Source organism: Mastigoproctus giganteus, chromosome 13 (genome assembly GCF_048544385.1).
Source record: "Mastigoproctus giganteus isolate SK-2022 chromosome 13, ASM4854438v1, whole genome shotgun sequence".
Lineage (NCBI taxonomy): Eukaryota > Metazoa > Arthropoda > Arachnida > Uropygi > Thelyphonidae > Mastigoproctus > Mastigoproctus giganteus.
This window is the reverse complement of record NC_143587.1, coordinates 85,360,800-85,384,128: the sequence shown is the minus strand read 5'-3', so window position 1 is coordinate 85,384,128 and position 23,329 is coordinate 85,360,800. Positions and strand designations below refer to the sequence as shown.

The window sequence follows — 23,329 nt, the reverse complement described above, 5'->3', positions numbered from 1 at the left end:
TTGCCAAGAAAAACACGAGGATTTTTTTTACTAAAAATTCTGGACAATTCTTCAAACCGGAGTGGTGACAAAATATTTTATTTCAAATGTGACATACAGTATATGTAACAAGGTGAATCAAAAGTAGTTTTCTATGAGAATGGAAACTTCATTCTTGATAACCGGTCATGGATCGTTAAACAAGAAGTTGTTTCAGATGAGATTAAGTGTTGCAGAATTATGTCTGTGTGGAAAACTGAAAACAAGTGTTTTACGAGCGTCTTTATTATACTTATTTATGCTTCAACCACAATGTTATTTTAGTGACTTTTCTCCACGAAAGGAAGAATATATCCTTTCTAACAATATCGTGTTCCAAAAAATTTACAGCAAAAAATTTGAAATGATTAAAATATTAATCATTTCAATACTGATTTTATATCTAAATATCCTTCACCAGATTTTATCCCTGGCATTCTGGCGATTAATTTTATAATAGCGTCTTGGCTAACATCGCTAGCGTAGCCAGGATTTTTTGTCAGCAGGTACATACACAGAAAAAGGCGCCAATTGCCTAATGCTAAAAAGCAGCACAATACCAGATTTCGGCGTCGGGGGGGGATACAATATACCTGCGGACCCTACCCTGGCTACGCCGCTGACTAACATTATTTCAAACGATCTGCAAGGTTTCCATAAATTTTATGAAAATGGGCAAATTTCACGGACTTGACGTATGGAATCTAGATGATCTCGTAAAAATTCTATTGGGCTTAAGTCAGGCGACTGGGATAGCAACACCATAATTTGCATCACCCGCTCCTGTTGTTTAATTGCTAGAAAGTCCCTTCATAGCTTAGAGCTGTGCTTTAGGTCATTGCCTTGTTGTAATACAAAACTTCTACAAAGTCGAAGTCAAGAGGATATTGCATTATATTTAAGAATGTTTTTATAGCTTTCTTTTCTTAAAATTTTAACTTCCCAGATATTGACTGTAACTTGTGGATTGGTCACTCGCACACTAGCAAGACTTTTGTGGATTTATTGAATGACTGTTTTCTACAGCAACGTGTTCATGAGGCAACCAGAGGGAGTAATACTCTTGATCTGATTATCAGTGATTATTCGTGCATTCAGAATTTGCAGATAAAGGAACCACTGGGTGACAGTGATCACAATGTACTGATGTGGGAATTACTTAAGGATGTAACTACCATATAGGCTAAAGGGAAGAGCTTTTTGCTTTCGTAAAGGTGACTACAGGGGTCTCAGACAGTTTTTAAATTCCGTACAGTGGGATAAACTGATGATGTTACCAACGTTGAATTCTAAATGGGAAACCTCTAGGGACTTCATTTTGGAGGCTATTTGGCTTTTCATTCCAACTAAGAAATACTGGTCCAGGTTTAGGCCTAAATGGATGTCAGATGAACTAATGAGGCTCGTGGCAGAGAAGAAGATGTTTGGGATGAATATAAAGTATCAGGTGACACAGAAGACTATGGCAGATATAAACTAGTCTTTAATCAAGTCACAAACGAGGTTAAGCAGGCGAAGGCAGATTACGAGAAATACTTATGTAAACTCTAGGAGGAAAGGGAGGAATCAGATTGGACAACTTAACATAGGTGGGTTGACTATTGATGATCATGCTCAGGTGGCTGATAAACTGAATGAGTATTTTGCATCTACATTCACACATGAGGAGTTATTCAATGAGGGAAGTGGCAGAAGTTTATCAAACTCTAACAGAGAGCTAAATGATTTTGTAATAACTGAGAACAAAGTGGAGGAGAAATTGTTGAAGTTAAACTTAAAAAAAGGCACATGGGGTGAACGGGATCTATCCAGTTATATTAAAGGAGGCAGCAAAGGAAGTAAGCAAACCATTAGCCATAATTATGAGAGCTTCCTTGGACTCACGAGAAGTCCCCATGGACTGGAGGTGTGCAAATGTATCACCAATTCACAAACCGGTTTCAAAAGGTGACACAGGTAACTATAGAACTGTTAGTTTAACTTGTGTTCCAGGGAAAATAATGGAATCACTGGTTAAAGAAGCATTGCAGGATCATCTAGACAAGACTGCAGTAATAGTTAAGACACAGCATGGGTTTGTTAAAGTGAGGTCTTGTCTGACCAATTCAATTGGATACTATGATGTGGTCACAAAGGAACTGAATGCCAAAAATAATTTTGATATTACAAACAATACTTGGATTTCAGGAAAGCTTTGATGCCGTTGCACATGGAAGACTGCTGTACAGATTGGAGAGGTATGGCATTAAGGGTAAGCTGCTACAATGGATAAAGGGATGGTTGAGTGGCAGAAGACAGAGAGTTGTAATCAATGGACACTGCTCATCGTGGACAAATATTATTAGTTGAGTTCCTTGGGGTTCGGTGTTGGGCCCATTGTTGTTTTGTATATTTATCAATAATATTGATGAAGGTATATCATGTTTAACGTCCAAGTTTGCAGATGATGCAAAGGTTGGCAGGATTGTTAACGACAGTAAAGACATTATGCTACTCCAACTGGATCTAGATAAGTTGGGCAAATGGGCTGAAAAGTGACAACTGAAGTTTAACATTGACAAATGCAAAGCACTGGATATGGATACCGTCAAAAGGATATCAGAAGGATTTTAATGAATCTTGATGCTAAGAAAGCTCCAGGTCCTGATGGTATTTCTCCACTTGTTCTCAAAACCTGTGCTCCTGAACATACTCCAATTCTTTGCCGCCTTTTTTCACTTTCTTATTCCAAAGGTGGTTTTGCTTCTTCTTGGAAATTTGCTCATATCCAGCCAGTTCCCAAAAAGGGTGACAAATCCCTCCCATCCAATTATCGTCCCATTACAATTACTTCTACTCTTTCTAAAGTAATGGAGAAATCAATTAACTGCCAACTCTTAAACTACCTAGAAACCTTCCGTGTTGATCAACGATCGCCAGTATGGATTCTGTCAGTGTCGATCCACTGGTGATATTCTCGCTTATGTTGCCCATTTATGGACAAATTCAATGGAAAGGTTCGGTGAAACACAAGTAGTTGCTCTTGACATCTCAAAGGCTTTTGATCGTGTTTGGCATAAAGGTCTTCTAAACAAGCTTACATCTTATGGTTTGCCAACTGTTTTTAGTAATTGGTTATCCAGTTTTCTCTCTGATCGCTCACTGAGGGTGATGGTAGATGCCTCTCTGTCTTCTAACTTCTCCACTAATGCCGGTGTCCCCCAAGGTTCAGTTCTTTTCCCCACTCTTTTCCTCTTGTATATTAATGACCTTCTTCCATTGACTGGAAATCCTATCCATAGTTTTGCCGATGATAGCACATTGCATTCCACTTTCCATTTTGAGAAACCTTGCCCTATTCAATCAGCTTCAACTTCTCGAAAATCTGCTACCAATTCTTAAATGCCGATCTTCAGGTAATTCTCCAGTGGGGCAAAGACAACTTAGTTGATTTCAACCCTTCTAAAACTCAGTCTTGTCTTATATCGCGCAAAAAGGATTCTTCTGCTCCTATGCTTATTTTTAGTGACACTCCGATTTCTAGGCAAAATGATATACACTGTATCTCTTTTGGGGATTACCCTGACTTCTAATCTCTCTTGGCACAAGCACATTACAAATATTGCTTCCTCTGCATCTAAAAAACTTAGTTTTCTCTTTCGCTCTCGGCGTTACTTTTCTTCCAAACAGCTGCTCACTCCGTATAAATTGCAAATCCGCCCTGCCATGGAATATTGTTCCCACATCTGGGGTGGTGCCCCCCAAACCTCTCTCAGCTTCTTGATTCCATTCAGAAGAGGGCAGTTAGGCTAATTAATGATTCATCTCTAACAGAGTCTCTCCACTCGCTTTCTCATAGACGTACTGTTTCTGCTGCATGCCTCTTCTACAGATACTTCCATGGGCACTGTTCGTCTGAATTGGCTTCTATAATTCCCGCTCTCTCTTTCAAAACAGTCCGAACACGTGCCGCCACCAGCCAACATCCATTTACTGTCCAACTTCAAACTCACAGAACCAACTTTTCATCTTCCTCATTTATTCATTCAACTGCCGTTTTCTGGAACAACCTTCCTTCATACGTATTTCCTGAAAATTATAATCTACAGAAGTTCAATCCCAATATCAACAAATATCTTCTTTCGTCTTCTCAACCTCCAACCCAAGCACGGTACTAAGTACTATGGGTTCTAATACCTCTCGTGTTTGGGGTCCACATAAAAAAAAAAAAAAATGGGTAGCAGTAACCCAAGAGAAATGTACCAACTGTGTGGTACTACACTCAGGGAAGTGGAAAGCGAAAAAGACCAGGGGGTAATTATGCAGCCAAATATGAAGTTCGTGAGTAGGGCAGGTCATGGAGTCTTGTCAATGATATATAGGAATTTTGCTAGCAGGGACAGGGAGGTGATCATCCCGTTATACAAGGCAATGGTCAGGCCACACCTAGCGTACTGGGTAGATGTCTGGAGGCCTCATTTTAGGACGGATGTAGATTTGCTGGAACGAGTACAAAGAAGGGAAACAAGATTGGTGAGGGGAACAAAGGGATGCTCTTACTAAGAAAGGCTTAAATTTTGCAAATTGCAGCGCCTGGAGAGTAGGCACCTGCGAGGTGATCTGATTGAGGCGTATAAGGCTTTGAATGGGTTCAGCAAACTGAATGCTGATGGGATCCTTCCTCTTGCGCAGATTAAGAACCTGAGAGGGCACAGATTCAAATTGAGGAAAGATAGTTGTACAACAGATGTGTGGAAATTTGCCTTTAGCCAGCGGGTAGTTGATTGGTGGAATAGACTTCCACCAATCTTTTGTTGTGGTTGATAGCCTAAATAAATTTAAGGCTGAGCTGGACAGGCATTTGGAACGAATGGAGGGGTGAAATGGGAGTTTTTTTTGGGGGGGGGGTGATGCTGCATAAGCTTGCTTTCTTGCATTGTACGTCTCATTGTACTCTACTTGACAATGTACGTCATTAATTATAGCAGTACTACTACTACTACTCTGGTGTGCAAAACCTAAGGATCAGTCATGTTTTCACCTGTAGCTTCTCATAGGAGTGGCCTGGATATGTGAAAAGCATGTCAAAGGAACCTCGTGAGGTACAGAAATGATGAAAGAAACAACAACGGAAACAAAATATCATGGCTGCCATGATACAGATGCATCACTGCCGAAGATTGAACAAGGAAAGAGGTGGTCCTCAGTAGGAGATATGGCCACCCCTAATGTCGATGCAGTCTTTGCTCCGCCTGTCTAAACTTAGCAAAATGTTGCTGATAATTTCTTGCGGTAATATCGTCCATTCCTCTGTCATCGCCATCTTCAGCTGGTGAACATTTTCTGGTCTGTGTGGACGTTCCGCTAGGCGTCTCCCCAGAGCGTCCAATATGTGTTCGATGGGTTTTAGATCGGTAGAACGGGCAGGCAAATCCATACGAACAATGTCCTCATTTTCCAAAAGCATATTAACAGTTGCAGTGCGATGAGGTGTGGCGTTATCATCCATAAACACGAACTCGGGGCCAATGGTACCTCGGAACAGACGCACCTGGGGAAGGATTACCTCTGTACAGTAGCGTGCATCGGTTACAGTACCGCCTTCCAATATCTGGAGTTGTGTACATCCATCCAAGATAACGCCTCCCCAGACGAGAACATCTCGACCGCCATATCGATCCCTTTCAGTGATGTTTGCGGGGTGATACCGTGTGCCAACCTCTCGCCAGATTAGCTGACGTCCAGAATCGCTGCCGAGACTAAAGTTTCTTATCCTTGCGCTGCTGTCCAGTCCTTGTGTTCGATGCACCACTGTAAACGGTGTCTCCGATGGGCAGGTGTTAAAGGGACACAGAGTACTGGCAGTCGGGCAAACAGTCCACCTTTGTGGAGTCGCCTGGCCACAGTAAACCGCGATATCCTGTGCAGCTGGTTTTCAATGGATCCCGCTGTCTGGTGTCGATCCCTCTTGACCTGTAGGAGTATATAGCGGCCATCATTGGGCGTTGCTTTTCGTGGACGACCACCATTGGTCCTTCGAACAGCTGTACCTGTCGTTCTGAAGGCCGACCACGCACGTGAGACGATGCAATGGCGATACCGAACTCTGCAGCCACACTCCTCGCACTTCGACCTTCCTCGAGCTTCCCAATTATTCGACCCCGGGTAAAGTCATCCAGATGTTGTCTACTGGCCATTTCGTTGTCTGTAGCACTGTATGAAACCAATCGAAGGTCTGTAACAATCGTGCTCACCATTTGGTAATTTGCACTTCACTGCTGAACTGCTGCTTTTGTCTGTTTACGTGCGCCCTCTCATCACAATTCAAATTTTTGCATGTGCACCAGCTTTCTACTGAACGGCCATAGTTATTCAAATCGTCACAGGCTGTTTCATTTGATTTTGTGGTGGTAACCTTTAAAAATAGTGTTGGTCATTAAGTTTTGCACACCAGTGCATTAATACTAGTCTACTACCACTGCTACCACTACTTCTACTACTACTACTAAATCATTAGTATATAATATTTTTTGTCTTATTGTCTTTTTTTTTACCTTTTTTCAGATATAAAAATATAAATTATAAATCATCTCTCCAAAATGTATTGTCACAAATCAGGAGACCAGAAAAAAAAAAAAAAAAAAAGACAAGAAAGAACGAGAGGAAAATGAAAAAAGGGGTCAACAAACGTTCTTTCAATTTGGATTAAGTGATGCTTCAAAATTTTTCATTGAACCAGCCTATAGAACTGGAGCAAGAAGAAACTGTTGGAAACCTCATCCCCAAAAGGAGCAGTTGATTTGGGTAATCGTGCACAGGATTTTGATAAAGGGGCAAATGCAGAAAATGAAAATGGAAAACAGAAAAAAACAGACATACAGGCGCATGTGGAAGTGAATTTGGAAAACAAGAGGAGTAATCATAATGTAGGCCTTGACATTGGATGTATCACAACCGAGTTTCCATCTCAAAAGGAAATAGAAAAGTATGTTATTAATGGTACCTGCAATCAAGTTTTCCCATAAAGCATACTGAAATTTCAAAGCACCAATGGAAGCACCAATGAATACACATTGACTGGCTTGTCTGGAGTCAACAGAAACAAGCATCATGTTGCTTTCCATGTCGATTATTTTGGCACAAGACAGTCAATAGTCTCAAGACCAGCACTTCTGCGTCTAAATCTGCACTGGTATCTGCTGAAGGCTGGGATTCTGATAGGAAGTGGCGGAAACTTTCCTACAGGATCCCAAAATATGAAAAAGGCAATAGTCACAGAGAATGTTGCCTAGCTTGGCGAGAACTAGAAAGGCGCCTGCTGTCTGGGACAGGAGTTGACACCATCTTAGAAGCGTCAATCAAAACTGAAGCTGTGGAATGGTACAATCTTTTAAAGCGCATCATCGATGTTGTACTCTTCTTGGGAGAACGTGGTCTGGCATTTACTGGTTCATCCCATCGAATTGGTGATTCAAACAATGGACACTTTTTAGGACTCATTGAACTGCTCTTCAGGAACATGTGCTAAGTGTAGAGGAGTCACAGAAAAGGAGCGAGTGGCTTCAAGTTCATTATTTGTCCCCTGACTCACAAAATGAATTATTGCAGAATGCTCAAATCTTGTGACACAACACATTTTGCTGGAGAAGCAATCTGCAAAGTACTTTGCAGTAATAGTAGATGCCACACCAGATTCCTCCCATATTGAACAAACAACATTTCTTTTGAGATACGTACTTTTAAAAGAAACGCAGTGTGAGATTCAAGAAATATTTCTAAAGTTTGCAGATTTTAGCAACAAAACAGGGAAAGAAATTGCTCAGTTGATAACTGATACATTGAAAGAACATGCTATTCTTCTCAGTGATTGTAGAGCTCAAGCCTACAATAATGGGACAAATATGGCTGGAAAATACAACGGCGCACAAGCAAAAATACAAGAATAATGCTCAACAGCAATTTTTTCACCTTGCGGTTGTCACACACTCAACTTATGTGGAAATGATGCTGCTGAATGCATACCTGAAGCAATAACCTTTTTCTAAACAATTCAAACCGTGTACCATCTGTTCAGTTCCAGTCCTAAGCTGTGGGAATTACTACAAAACCGTATTGGTTGTTCTCTTTATAGTATGTCTGAAACAAGATGGTCAGATCGTGTTGAATGTGTAAAGCCTGAAAGACCTGCTAGAACTAAATTTGTACCTTTTGCCTGTGCGTTAATGTCAGCTGTGTGGTACAAAATATTAGATGGCATAGACATTTGAAACAAGGTCATCCAAGCTAGAGATGCCACACTGGGTGTTGAAGTAGCAAACATAGAAACTCTCTTCACATATCTGACAAAACTTCGAAACAACTGGAAATGCACGTGAAATGAAGCCAAACTGGTTGCTTCAAACCGAAAGATAGGAATAAAACTCTCCCGTAGATGTCGTGGAGTTAGGCGCATGATGACAGCATACCTGATGCTAACTTGGAGGAAATGAATGACACAGATGATACGCCAGAAGAGGCCTATTTCAGAAAGTGTGTGTTTTACGTTTTGGTAGACAATGATATAGCAGGATTAACTGTCCACTTCAATGCTGTTAAATTTGATTTATTGTGGAAATATCTCACCATGTCTGAAAGTGATGTGGAGAGAAAAGCTTTATCTTTATCAGAGCAATATCCTGCTGACCTTAACGGTGATGATTTTGGAAAAGAAATGCAACATTTGCCCTCAGTACATAAAGCAAATTTTGTAAATGTACAGTTAAAGTCATTTGATCTGTTGAACTTGTTAACAGAGTACAGACTTGGTGACCCGTTTCCAAATGTTTGTGTTAGCTTAAGAATACTGTTAACAGTTCCAGCAAAAGTAGCTTCTGCAGAGAGGTCATTTAGCAAACTCAAGCTGTTTAAGAATTATTTAAGGTCTACAATGTCTGAGGAACGTCTTGTGGATTTGGCCAGGCTAAGTATTGAATCAAATATTGCCAGAACAATTAATTTTCATGCTGTGATTCAAAATTTTTCACAAAAAAAGGCCAGGAAAGCTCTTTTTTTAAAGTAAATACTAAAGCCTAGCTACCTTTTTTTTTTTTTTAAATTTTTACTAATAATTATGTATTCTGATGATGTGATCTGCATTGAAATATAAAAGGATGTTTCAATGTGAATTCTTTCTCCTTATCTGTAATGTAGCATAAACAAAGATGTTCAAATCAAATATGCTTTATTCTCTCTGATCCTCTTTTATTTTATTAATATTTATCATGGAGGGAGTATAGGAGCATAAGGCCTCAAATGCAGAAAATCAACAGACGCTACATCCCACCCGTCTCTCATCTTCCATACCCTTTTTGGCCTTACAGGTTACAGTTCATGGTATAAAACCGTAGTGGATAAAAACAGGATGACTAATGGAGAAGGGAAGGGGGCCCGAAAGAAACTTTGTACCTCCTGATAAAATTCCTCCCAGAGGTCCTGTAGCCAAGTATAATAATTCTAAATAATGAAAGTTAATTTTCGAAAATATCCTTTCAACATCGCCATTATGTCCAGAAAGAAAAGGAAAATCCATATAACACTCGTCAACAAAATGAAACTTTTTTTTTTTTTTTTTCATTACACGATGTAAGCACACAATTCTAAATCAATTTTGCGCGCTGATTTCAAATATGTTCTCAGCTTTTTTTTTTTTTTTTTGCCTTGCAAATGTAGCTTTTGCAATACGACTGCTGATAATATCAGTACAAGTTAAGACGATTTCCTTACAAAACACTTGAGAGTAGTTTTTTACAGTTTATACTGTAAAATAAAATGTACAAAGTATATTATATCTAATATACTTTATTTTGGCCGTCAAATATACTTTGATTTTTCCGTCAAATATACACATGGTTAAAACAATACAGTACACTATTGTAAAAAAGATATACAGTGGCTTGCCATCAAGATGGCAAATCCATTAAAATTCCAACATCGTTGGAATCTTGATGGAATTATTTCCCCTGCTCATCACTCACTCTGCCAATTTTCGGGAAAGCAGTCTAAATGCGAACGCATTAAATGAAGTTTCAAAGACATATGACATCCTATTTCTTTACATGCATCGAGCAATTACTGAAATCCATCTTTGTATGGGGTAGACCTGTGGTTACTAAAAAAAAAAAAAGTTTCCACAAAGCCATTTGAAAGTCTGCCATGCTTTTAGTTCTAATACTCATACACTCAGGGCCAACCCGAGCTACGGGTGAAAATCCGGGCAGCTGACGCTTTTGGGGGCGCATCACATTGGAGTGTCGAAGGTTTGAGAGGGTGCATATGCTTCGTGGAAGGGGGAAAAGGAAAGATTTGGGAAAAGATGTGGAGGCTCTTTCTCTGTCCCTTTCTTTCTCTACAGTGCAGTAAACAGTCGAAAATGCATCAGCCACGTGGCATGAGCCCGATGCAAAGGGTGTCCGCCTTTCAAAGATTTTAGAGAAAATGGATAGAGAACCCAGAAATACCAGACTAACCAAAATTTTTCTCTCACATTCCTCAGAGATGGACTGAGTTTGCAAAACAATGGCAGTTCCCTTGAAAGGGGCGCTGCCATTTATTGCCTTCTTCAGGGCAGAGCCTGGTTAATATATATGTCTTGAGAAAAACATATGTCCACGCTTCCATTTGTATCTCAACCTATTTGTAGCCACGAGGATTTTATTGTTCATTTTTGCTGAAATAGCGATCATGTCACTATCAGAACGATTCATGCAAATAAAAGAACATAATGATACTTGAGGATTTTTGTAAAACAATAAAAAAATGTAAACCATGTTGATCTATTGAAAAGGTGTAACGCACTTGAAATTAAATTAAGTGATAAAAGTGAGTGTGATGTAAATGGTGAAGATTTGTGTCAGGAAATTGAGACGCTGATAAAGCGTTTTGCCTGATAAGTTACCCGATAAAGACTTAAGTATTTTGAAATTTATAAATACCAATAGATTACAAGATACGTTGCCAAATTTATGGGTAGCACTGAGAGTTATGCTGACATTCCACTAACTGTAGCAAGTGGGGAAAAGAGTTTTAGCAAATTAAAGCTAATTAAAACATATTTGTGATCATCAATGTGGCGGGCAAGATTAAATTCATTAGCAATACTATCAATTGAAATGATATGGCTGAAAAACTGGATTTTACCGATGTCATTAGCAAATTTTCTGATATAAAATCAAGGAAAGGAATGCATTAAAGGAATTTCGTTTGACACTCGATAAAAAAAATGACATTTGGTGTTAATAACAAAAAATTCTTCTTAAATTTTTGTTTTGTATTTTTAAATATACAGGGTGATTCACTACCAGTGCGACAAACTTGCAGGAGGTGTAGGGGACACAAAGACGAATCGGAATCACATAGCATTGCAGGGTCCGAAATGCCTTCGTCATGCAGTAGAGGACGTTGAACGGGAGGTCGCGTGAACAGCGATCCCGCTGGAAGTCAGCATTTGCGAACCGGTTCCCGAGGCAGTAGGATGGACGAGTATTCAAACGTTGAACTGGCCGACATGCACCTCGCGTATGGAGCTGCGGACTGTAACGGCGCGCCGCTCTGCGCTTGTACCAGGAACGTTTCCCGCACAGGCGTGCTCCTCATCATACGATTTTCGCACGTGTGCACAGAAGGTTACGTGAGACTGGTTGTTTCACGAGAGGTACCATGAATCGAGAGCGAACGACGAGGACGCCAGACAATGAGGAGAATGTCCTATGTCTTGCAGAAGGCAATCCGAGTACGAGTACTCGAGCGATAGGCCAACGATTGGGTATTTCCCAATCCACTGTATGGAGGATACTGTCAACAAACCAATGAGTTCATACCATCTGCAACGCGTCCAATAATTGGAGCCTGCGGTTCAACGTCCTCTACCGCATGACGAAGGCATTTCGGACCCTGCAATGCTATGTGATTCCGATTCGTCTTTGTGCCTCCTACACCTCGTGCAAGTTTGTCGCACTGGTAGTGAACCACCCTGTATGTAACTTGTTGTACATAATGTAATGTAAAATCTATATTTATTCTGTTAGCATCTACTATTAGTACTGTATTGTCAAGTGTCAGTCTGTCTCCAAATCCTTCCACTTTCTGATGGGATACCGATTTGAAATTTGGTATAAATATAGGTGATTGGCTACAATCCTATGTGCATCCCATTTCTTTCACACGAGCGGCTGAAATTTATTTATACAAACTATTATTATTATATAAATTAAAGGCAAGCGTTACTGCAGCCCCTGCTAGTATTTTGATAAATGTCCTTATAAAAAATTGACCCTTTTGTAAAATTTTTATTGTTAATATTTTAATATGACAATTAAAACATTATAAATATTATGGTTGTGCTTTTTTTTGTCTTTACATTTGTCTTTTTAACTTTTCTCTAGCAAAAATAAAAATATTAACTCAATAAAAACACCTTAAATTTTTTCTATCTTGAAGGGGCACAGGAATTCCTCCTCGCCCGGGGCGCAAATATACCACGGGCCGGCCCTGCATACACTGACGCATTTTTCAGAGCTTTCATCCTGCTAAAGCTAATCTGAGAGAATCAGAAGCTTCTGCAGAATGTGACACAAAGATTCCCTTCCCCATGATTCTCTCTTTCACTTTCAAGGCACTGATCTTGGGATACCTCAATTTAATTAATGAAATCCTCTCGAATTCGTCTCACCCATTACTTTCAGAAAAGTCCTAATTAGGCAAAGTTTAATGTAGAGACATGGAAGGAAAATCTTCACTGAATCCACCAATGTTATATACTGTGCACTACTTGTTCCTGGCTCATATGTGCTTCTTAGCGGCCAGTCATATCTGATGTAATAGTCTGCAGTAGAACGGCTGTCCCATAGTCAGGAAACAAAAATATTCTATGTTGTTTCCAGACTATGGAACGTGCATGCCCTCCTTACATTGCATTAAGTTGCCGTTATGAAAAAGAACAGCTTTGAAATTTCGCTTTGAGAAGTCGATGAAGATTCAGGCGTAATGTGTACTTGTGACAATTTTCTAAAAATTGCGTTATCATGACAGTAGAGGAGAAGACCATTTACTAACAGCCCATTTCGTAACAGAGAAAAAAAATGCATGGGATGCATATAAATTATCAAGCGACTCAGAAGCCTATGGCAGATATAAGCTAGTCTGTAATCAGGTCACAAAGGAGGTTAGGCAGGCAAAGGCAGATTACGAGAAATCCTTGGCAAAAGATGCTAAGAAAAACAGCAAGGATTTCTTTACTTATATAAACTCTAAAAGGAAAGGAATGAATCTGATTGGTCCACTTGACATCGATGGTTCGAGTGTTGATGATCCTGCTCAGATAGCAAACAAACTGAATGAGTATTTTGCATCTACATTCACACATGAGAAGTTATTAAGGTTTGAAAATGGCAGAAAGTTATCAAATTGTAGCAGGATACTTAATGATTTTGTAATAACTGAAAGCAAAGTGGAGGAGAAATTGTCGAAGTAAAACATAAGAAAAGCACCTGGGGTGGATGGTTCTATCCAGTTATATTAAAGGAGGCGGCAAAGCAACTAAGCAAACCCTTAGCCATAATTATGACAGCATCCTTGAACTCAGGGGAGGTTCCCACTGACTGGAGATGTGCAAATGTATCCCCAATTTACAAAGGGGAATCGAAGGGTGACACGAGTAATTAAAGACCAGTTAGTGTTTGTTTGTTATTTGGTTTTTAGGAGCATTAGCAACTAAGGTCATATTGCTCCTGGGATATGCGGTGGTCATTCCCTGACCTTTCCGCATCCTCCGTATTTGGTGGATCACGGGCTCGAACCCCGGTCTGATCAAGAAGCATGTGCTTCGCACTGCTGCTCCTGCCCACCTGGCTACGAAGACGCCGTGAGGTGTTAGTGAAAAGAGAAGTCAGTCTTATAGCAATCAATCTTTCAAGTGTTTTGGGCAAATGCGATAACAGGGCAATAGGACGGATGGAGTTGCCACTCCGGGTGTTTGAAGGTTTAGGAATTAGTTTAAGAAGAGCTGTCTTCCAGATGACAGGAAAAGTGCTTTCATTCAGACATTTGTTGAATAGAGTCGGTTGCTATTCCCTAAGTTTCCACAAGTCGGAAGCTTGTGGAAACTTAGGGAATAGCAACCCGAAAATAAATTATACACTTGGTGGGGTTGAATTAAAAACAGTGGAAACAGGGCAGTGCAAATGGGGGATGCATTGGATGCGCCGGACCAGCGTTCCCCGATCTAGGGGCCCCAATCGAGAGAGCTACCAGTCTCAACATAAATAAACGAGGCCCCTTAACACGTTTTGCATCCGGACCCCTCAAGTACCTTTGCACGGCCCTGAGTGAAGGAAGAAAGGGATCTGGCAATTACGATACTGACAGACAAAGTTTTCTGAACAGTGTAAACAGGCGGCCAGGAAAGTCCATGGTGTTCTATCGATGATTTATCGAACGCTATCCTGTAGAGATAGGGAGTCATAATCCACCTTCAGTTTACATGCAATTACTCTGAAGGATTTTCAAGATACGGACGTTTATAATATGTAATACAGTATTAGTTATCAAAAAATTATTAGGTAGTAAACAAGATGACTTGTCAATAACACTTACTTGGACAGCATTTTCGCATCATTTTAACAATACCATTCCCAGACGTCATTTGTCCTAAAGAAAGAACGCAAAGCAACAAACAGATGGATTGGATACAACGGTTCATTTTCGTGGTCTAGGCTAAGTTCTTCCTCTTGTGGTTCCCATATAGGTTCCTTCATATATATATAAAGCCCAAAGAACGATAGTGACGTCATAAACAGAAAAAAGAGAAGCAGTTGAGAAAACATTGAAACACGAAAATTATTTTTGCGCTATAATTTTTTATTTATTTATTTCATAAGAAAATGAGTTTTTTTTCTTGGACTTGACAAGGTATGAAATCATCACCAAAGTTAAGTACGGAAATTGGTAGAGTATTTTAAAAATTTCAGTTAAAATTCTAGATTTAATTTTTCATTATAATCGGGGAAATACTTGTGGCTGATTAATTGTAAATTTAACAGAACCAATCATAATTTTTTTTTTAATGAGAATTGTCAAATTTTTAGGAAATTATTTGATTTACTCCCTTCAATTTTTCTAATTTTAATTTATTAAGAAATTTTCCAAGACTATACAAAAAATCTTTAAAAACTGCTTTACATCTGCTTCGATTTCTCTGCTTATTTCACATACGGAAGTATCGTCTTTGACTTTATGCTGCATATACTGTACTATTGTCCAACGACAAGGACTGTCATTAGGGTTACCAGACACCTGAGGTGAAAAATACGGCCATCGAAAAAGAAAATGTCGGAAAAAGCGGAATAAGTGCTGAGTGCCATATATTTAAAAAAATTCTTTGTTTTCCCGCGTTTAAACATATACTACCCTCCGAAAATATCAGGACACACGTCGGTTTCACATTGACGTCGCTACCACTCACTTCAATAGTATGTTGGTCCCCATTTAGCCATTATGACACTTTCAACCCTCCAGAGCAAACTTTCCACCAACGAATGATAGAGAGGAGTGGATCAAATGCTCCGCTCCTTCTGCAGAACGGCGATCAGTTGAGTTACCGATGTGGGACGTTTTGGTCTGGCCCTCATCTGATGTTCCAGTTCATCCCTTAATTGTTCCGTAGGGTTCAATTCGGAACTCTATGCAGTCCAGTCCAACTTTTATACATCATATTCACGAACCATTCTCGAACAGTGCTGGCGGTAAGGCATAAGCATTAAAGAATTGAAATAAACATGAATTTGTACCAAAGGACTTCCACATAATCGAGCGCATGGAATTATCCAAAATGTTAAGGTACACGTGTTAAGGTACGCATTCGTGTTCGCTGCGTCCTGCACCAAAAGTCCTAGGCGATACCATTAGAAACATAATCCTACTTCTTCCAACCTTTGTTACTGGCACACAGCACTCTAACAGACGTTCTCCAAGAAACGTACAAACCCACGCCAGCCCATCTGATCGGAATAGGGTGGCAAGATTCGTCACTGCACAGAACTGATTTCCATCGCTCTATAGACCAATTACGGCATTCGTTGCACTATGCAAGATAAGATCGTTCATTGGGATTAGTGATGTTTGGCTTATTAGCCACCGCTCTCCTATGAAAGCTGAAGTTGCAAACCTTCGTACAGACCTCAACCGCTGTAGACGCCTTAAACTCGTGGTTGGTGTTTTGCACGCATGTGTGACGAGACTGTCATGCAACCCTTCCGAATACCCCTGGTCACTTGGAGTGAGCTCAAGTGGTCTTGCTATGCGTTGTTGGACAGTATTCTAACCTTCACGGTTCCATTTCATGATAACATCACTGGCAATCGACTTTGGGATGGTGTACCCTGTCGGCAATTACAACATTACATGTAACTATAACACCTCTGTCGAAATCATCAGCTCGGCTCTATGTACCATTAAGACAATTAACTTGTGTGACTTTTGTCTTCCTAATATTCCGATCTCGGTTACTTTTTATCTGGGAAGGTCCAATGGCTATAATAACAGAGGGTGCTTTTCCGGATACTTTTTGGAAGGTGGGTACAGCATACCATTTTGCGATTGTTTTGAACAGACTATTAATGCAGGAGTAGCGCATTAGCTAATTGTAAATTATTTTGTTACAGTTACTTGGCTTTTAACTCTCTCTTTCATTGTAAATTGGTGGTTAGTATACTTGACTTTCAGAATCTTCGGGAATTATGGGAGAATTCCTTGGTTGAAAAGAAATGGAAAGGAGGAAAAACTGATGACGTGCACAATTACTTGGCTATTTTCAATTTAATTTTATTATATAGTTCTAAAAATACAATTATTTTTAACATTTCGTGTTACTAGTTTTTATTCTTTTTTATGATTTTCTACAGAGAAATACATTAACTAAATATAACAAATACTGTACAAAGCTTACGGTACTAGCACCAATCTAGATATTGTCTTGATACACCTATTTTTTTCATCGTCATATGCTAACGAGTTTATTTTGTGAATGTCTATGTACAGTGCATAATTATTTTTCCCAACGCACATTAGCTGATCACTTAAATAATCGCGTTTAAAACAAAGAAACTTGAAGCAGATAGGCAGCACGAGCCCACCATCCCAATAGGAACAGGATCTTAGAGAGAGGAAATGACTTTCGAAAGAACTTTTATACAGTACCATCGTATCTACTTTTCGATCACATTTAAGCAGGAGTGTTATAACCATTAGTATAATATTATACAATACAGTATATGAAAAGTACATTAATATACAGTGGCGGACAAAAAAGTAACATTTGTACGAAACGTATAAGATATTGTTTGATTACGGTCATTTTGTTTGTCGCAAAGCAAACGTATTGCGTCAGATAATGCTTCTATTGCATCAGACAGTAATTGCAAGATATTGCATTAGCCGTTTCTATAATTACGGCGTTGGAAGGGTATACACGCTCATTGATATCCAGTTTTGCGGAGGCGTAAGCATAGCTCAGTTGATACCAAGAAAAAAGTGCAGTTGTTGCTCTGTTCCAGGAAGGGCTTTCTACGCGCGTGGTATCACTGATAAAATAGGCTGCCACCACTCAACAGTATCCCGGGTGGTGCTGAAATTAAAGCGTAAAACCGGTGACGTGAAGAGAAGACCTGGATCAGGCCATAAGAGAGTGACTACGCCTTCCCATCCAAAGATCGATATTTGAAACGGCTATGCTTTCGTAATCGCCATGCTAGTACTCCTGATCTAAAACTGGACTTTGAGATGGCCTCTGGTGTTGAAACAAGTACAAGAACTATCCAAATACAGCTTTCGGAATGTGGTCTGCATGCCTATCGGCCCAAGAAAAAAACCTTTGTTGACCCAACAAATGAGGAAGAAGCGACTTGCTTGGGCTAAAACGCATGTTTCATAGACAAAGAACAATGGAACACCGTTATCTTTTATACGAATCGAAATTCAACCTGAATGGCTCGGATGGGAAGCGATATATCAGAAGACGAAAATCGGAGGCATTCCATCCTGACTGCATAACACCCACTGTTATACAGTGGGTGTTATGTTAAGTTCCCCACCAGTCTGGGGATGCATAACAAACAAAGGGGTGGGCGAATTAAGTTTATTAACGGAACGAGAAATGCAGAAACTTACACTGCCATCTTGGAGGAGTGCCTGAAACCCGTTATTAGGGATCACCACACAGACGTCCAAATTTTTCATATTTCAACAGGACTCAGCACCTTGACACACAAGCAAAATTGGTAAGTTTTATGCTATTTAGATTTAATGAAGAGTTTGTGTTCTTGCCTACTTACACCAATGCTTTCCCTCGTTTTTCTCCCATAAGGTGCAGTCATACCTCAGAAATGCTGATTTTATGATTTTCTACAGAGATACATTAATACAAAGAATTAATGTATTTATTCTTTAATGTATTAATATAGAGAAATACAAAGCTTACGGTACTAGCACCAATCTAGATATTGTCTTGATACACCTGTTTTTGGACTAGCCCGGCACCAGTGCAGATTTGAACCCTATTGAAAATTGCTGGTACATAAAGTCGTCTAAAATTGCTCAGAACAATCCAACAAGTAAGATTTAGCTGCAACAGAGCAATGCAAGGTACCACGAAATTGGGCAACCATTTATCCAGAAGTTGATTAACTCTATGCCAGATCCTTGCAAGTCTGTAATTGCAGCTGGACGAGGAAGAACAAAATATTGAGTACTTATTTTGCTGATTTACAGTACTATTTAGATTAACATAATCTATTACGTTAACTTGTCATTTCAGTTTGTACACGTAAATGCAATAAAATGTATGTTTGGTTGTCATGATTGCCATTTGCATGATTTCTCATATTTTCATTAATTACGCATTTTACCCTTTGGGAAGATATTTATGGCAATTATTTATGGTATATCAAGTGGAGTCTTTTTATTGGATTTCATTCACAGAGATATATACCCATCGAACAAATGCATTTCGAACATTTCTGCAACCCACAATGCAGCGCAAAACACATTATTTGCAAAATTCACAAGTGATGTAGTTTTTTTTTTTGTTCGCCACTGTACATCAGTGCACTTTCGGGAGAGAAAAGCAGGACATATCACCTAATTTTAAAATGTGACCGTACGGAAAACAGAAGAAGAAGAAGAAGAAAGAGTAGACGTCTGATAACCCTAACATTATTACTATCATGGGCACGGCAGCACGTTTATCTTCATTTTGGGCCTCCTTTAGCGATTATCAGAATAGGAGTCGTCGCTAAAAGAAGACCATTCTTGGCATTGATTCTACAAAAAAATATCATATTAGGCCACCCGAATATTTTTATTCATTTGCCGTGCATTGTCTCTGTAAACTGTGTGTATTCTATGGTCGATTTAACTGTTTTGCTTGACGAAAAACCCGAGTTGCCAGGAGAAAAAACCTTGCTATCTACGACTGAGACCGACTAACTCAGTCACAGAGTGAAAAAAGCCTACTAAAGTTCCTCGCGTCATCGACGAGATTCGAACCGGGGCCTTTTCCACCCGGTGTGAGGAGGACGGTGACGATACCACTGTGCTACCGCACAGGCATTGATTCTATTAGAATGAGAACAAGTATCCCTGCGGATTTTAGACCTTACTTTTAAGAATCTGGTCTTCCGGTTTCCCATATTTATTGGCACTTTTCACCATCTTTTTCGATGCTCTGTGGGTACAATGGAAGATGGCTCACATATTTAGAGTTTCCGTCAAATCAACCCTGCCCTATACTTTGTGTGGATTAGGTACACGAGGTGTGTCTAAAAAGAAATGAGACTGAACGCGTGGCGAAAACTGGCAACACCGTAGCCACGCCTCTGACAACAACCGAGACGTACATTCTTACTTGATGATCAGTGCAAGTTTCAACTCGATAGCGTTAACACGTCTGACTTAACAGCGAGTTGTGTGTGTGTAGTGACGCGTTACAAAAATGGAAAAACGAAATCTCGAGCAGCGTTGCGCGATCAAATTTTGCGTCAAACTTAACGAAAACGCAACAGAAACTTACGAAAAATTAAAAAGGGCTTATGGAGAGCATGCTCTATCGAGGGCACAGGTTTTTAGGTGGCATAAACCATTTTTGGATGGCCGTGAGAGTGTGGAAGACGTACCTCGTTCTGGAAGACCTTGCACGTCAAAAACGGACGAAAATGTGACCAAAGTAAGGGCTCTCGTGAGATCTGATTGACGTTCGACAGTCAGAATGATCGGTAGTGAATTGAATTTAAATCACCAAACCGTTCACGACATTTTGACCGAGGAATTGGGCATGCAGAAAATTTGTGAAAATCTGGTTTCAAAAAAAACCCGGAAAATTTGTGCAAAGCTGGTTCCTCACCAACAAACAAAAGGAACATCGAAGGAATGTGTGCCAGGACCTTCTTGAAAGCATCGAAAATGACGAAAAGTTTTTCAAACATGTCATAACGGGTGATGAAGCGTGGATTTTCGAGTACGATCCCGAAACCAAACGACAAAGTTCGGAGTGGCACACGAACAACTCACCGCGCCCGAAAAAAGCAAGAATGAGCAAATCGAAAATCAAATCCATGCTAATTTGTTTTTTCGATAGTCAAGGTGTTGTTCATAAGGAATTCGTGCCTCAAGGACAAACAGTTAATCAACAGTACTATCGTGAGGTCCTTGAACGACTCAGAAAAAGGGTTAATCGTGTCTGGCTGTAGATTGTGGACTCTTAGATGTTGCATCACGACAACGCTCCCTGCCATTTCTGTGACCATATCTATCACACTGCCATTTCTGTGACCGAATTTTTGACCAAAAAGGATGTTTCAGTGGTTCCGCAGCCCCATACTCGCCTGATCTGCGTCCATGTGACTTCCTTTACCCCAAGCTCAAATTCCACCTCAAAGGTCGTCATTTTGGAACTGTGGACAACATCCAAAAGGTCGTGACTGACCAACTGAAGGCACTTTCAGTTGAAAACTTCCAGCACTGCTACCGGGAGTGGCAGCAACGTCTCCGGCGGTGTATGGCTTCCCAAGGGAACTATTTTGAAGGGGATAACGTTGATTTGTAGTTCACTTTCTACAATCAGTTTGTTAATAAAAAAACTACAATCAGTTTGTTAATAAAAAAGTACAATCAGTTTGTTAATAAAAAACTACAATCAGTTTGTTAATAAAAAAATTTATAGCACCAGTCTCATTACTTTTTAGAAACACCTCGTACATATGGGTACAGGAACAGCCTGGTCCTTGTGAGCTCACAAGAACTAGCCTATTCCTAGAGCCCACAAGGATGATGGGAAGACATGAACTGCTACGAACATTGGTCCCTCCCTGATAGCACATTTAATAACATTGCTGTCTCCTTCTCTCTGCGCCCACCTACCGGTACTTTTTATAATTTTGTTGTTCCATTATACACAATACAGTGTTTAAAGTACACTAAAAATGTATAATTGTTTAAAAAAAGAAAAAAGAAATGAAGAATAAACATTAGTGAACCACTATACGAACTACAACATGTAACAACGCGACTGGGTAGCCGAACCATAGATAAATCACTTATAATATAGGAAACAGGGTTTACCACGTGAGTAACAATACAGGGTGTCCGAAAAGTTTGGAACCAATGGTAAAAATATGTTTTTCTTTACAGGTGAAAAATAGCATTAACACTGGATATTCCTTAGTGGTCGTCAGGGATGGACCCAGAGGGAAGTGGCGAACGAGTTTAATGCTAGACTTTGCATTTTGGGGATTCTCGAAGGCACAGGTGTATGCTGTAAAAATTCGAGATCTTCGTCATCTTAGGCAGAGAATTACCAAGGCTTGTGCTGTCGATCCCGACATGCTGAGAATAATCCAAAGAAACATGGTACACCGGCTGAGAAAATGCGTGGAGAGTCAGGGTGGACACGTTGAACATATATTGTAAATGAGAGTAAATCCCATTGGTTTGAGACTTTTCGGACACCCTGTAGTACTGAATAATGGTATGAATTTAAAGTGCAAATTCAAATAATTGCGCCTCGCTTCTTTATGACGGGAATTGTTAAGCTGAAAACAGGACAAAACTGAAAGAGCAAGCAGATGAATGATCGAAAAGCGCGACTGGCCTTGCCAAAAGCGGGACGAATGGCTACAACAACAAAAACTGTTATTTTTGTAATAGGGTTTCAGTCGCATCGGCAACTTAGGCCATATAGCGCCGTATATGTCTGTAAATTGTGTGTGTATTCTGTAGTCCATTGCTGTTTGCTGGACGAAAAACCCAAGTTTAGTTTCTGGAAGAAAAAATCGTACTACCCTCGCCTGAGACGCCGACTAACTCAGCTACGTTATGACAAAAAACCCCACAAGAATTCTTCGCGTCCAACTAATGAAGACCTGAATTCATTCGAACTCAGGTCTTTCCCACCGAGTGTGGGGAGAAGGGTGATTATATCAACTGTGCGACCCATGAGAGCCCTATATTGATGCAGCAAAAGCCTGGCTTCCTTGCACAGTCGGTGCCGTATTAAGCACGGACTAGCAGGACCCTTGCCCGTAGCGCATTCTTTAAGAGGCGCAAAATTTTACAAATCATGAAAGAAAATTATAAAAATTATATATATATAGTCTTAGTAAAGGGGCGCCCGAAAACTCTTTCTGCCCAGGGAGCGAAAATACCTTGGTCCGGCACTGTGCACAGAACAACCAATATTAACAGAACATACTGATAATTTAAATAATATTATTCTAACAATTTGAGTAACTCATTATTTAAAAAAATATATTAAATGATAAATTAAAAAGAAATAAAATTAAATTAATTTTATTTAATTTTAATTTATCATTTAATTTATTTTTTAAATAATGACTAATTTTTAAAAATTATTTTGTAAAAAAAATTAAAATTAAAGAAAAGCAAAGACGCATTTCATATATTTGATCATACATGCAAAACTCTTTTGTTACATCAATGCTTAAGACTAAGCATTCATTTGAGCAAACCAGCAACAGGAAGTTCGCTATTTGTAAGAAACCTTTGTCTGTGTCTGATGATAAAAACATCAATAATCTCATCAATAATCTCAGCTGGAATGTATAGCACGCAGTTCGCTGCAAAATCAGTAGTTGCGGGATGTGCGTGAAAGGGAGGGGGGGATTTTTTTTATTACAGTACAATGTCTGTAATGTTTCAACATGGAATAATTCCATGTACAGTTTGTGTTTTTCATCTTGCATAAAGCAAAACTGACCTTCGAATGCATGCATCTTTTTTCCTACGCCTA

The 23,329-nt window shown here is 39.7% G+C and overlaps 1 protein-coding gene across 1 annotated transcript in view; it reads right to left on the bottom strand.

Moving 5' to 3' along the window:
• LOC150076230 (uncharacterized) overlaps positions 1 to 14,755 on the bottom strand; it is a 53,266-nt gene extending 38,511 nt beyond the window's left edge. The window contains exon 1 of the mRNA XM_090387712.1: positions 14,626 to 14,755. Coding sequence (XP_090243838.1) covers positions 14,626 to 14,731 — 106 coding nt within the window. The 5' untranslated portion in view covers positions 14,732 to 14,755. The remainder of the gene's footprint in view (positions 1 to 14,625) is intronic.
• Between the last annotated feature and the right edge of the window lie 8,574 nt (positions 14,756 to 23,329).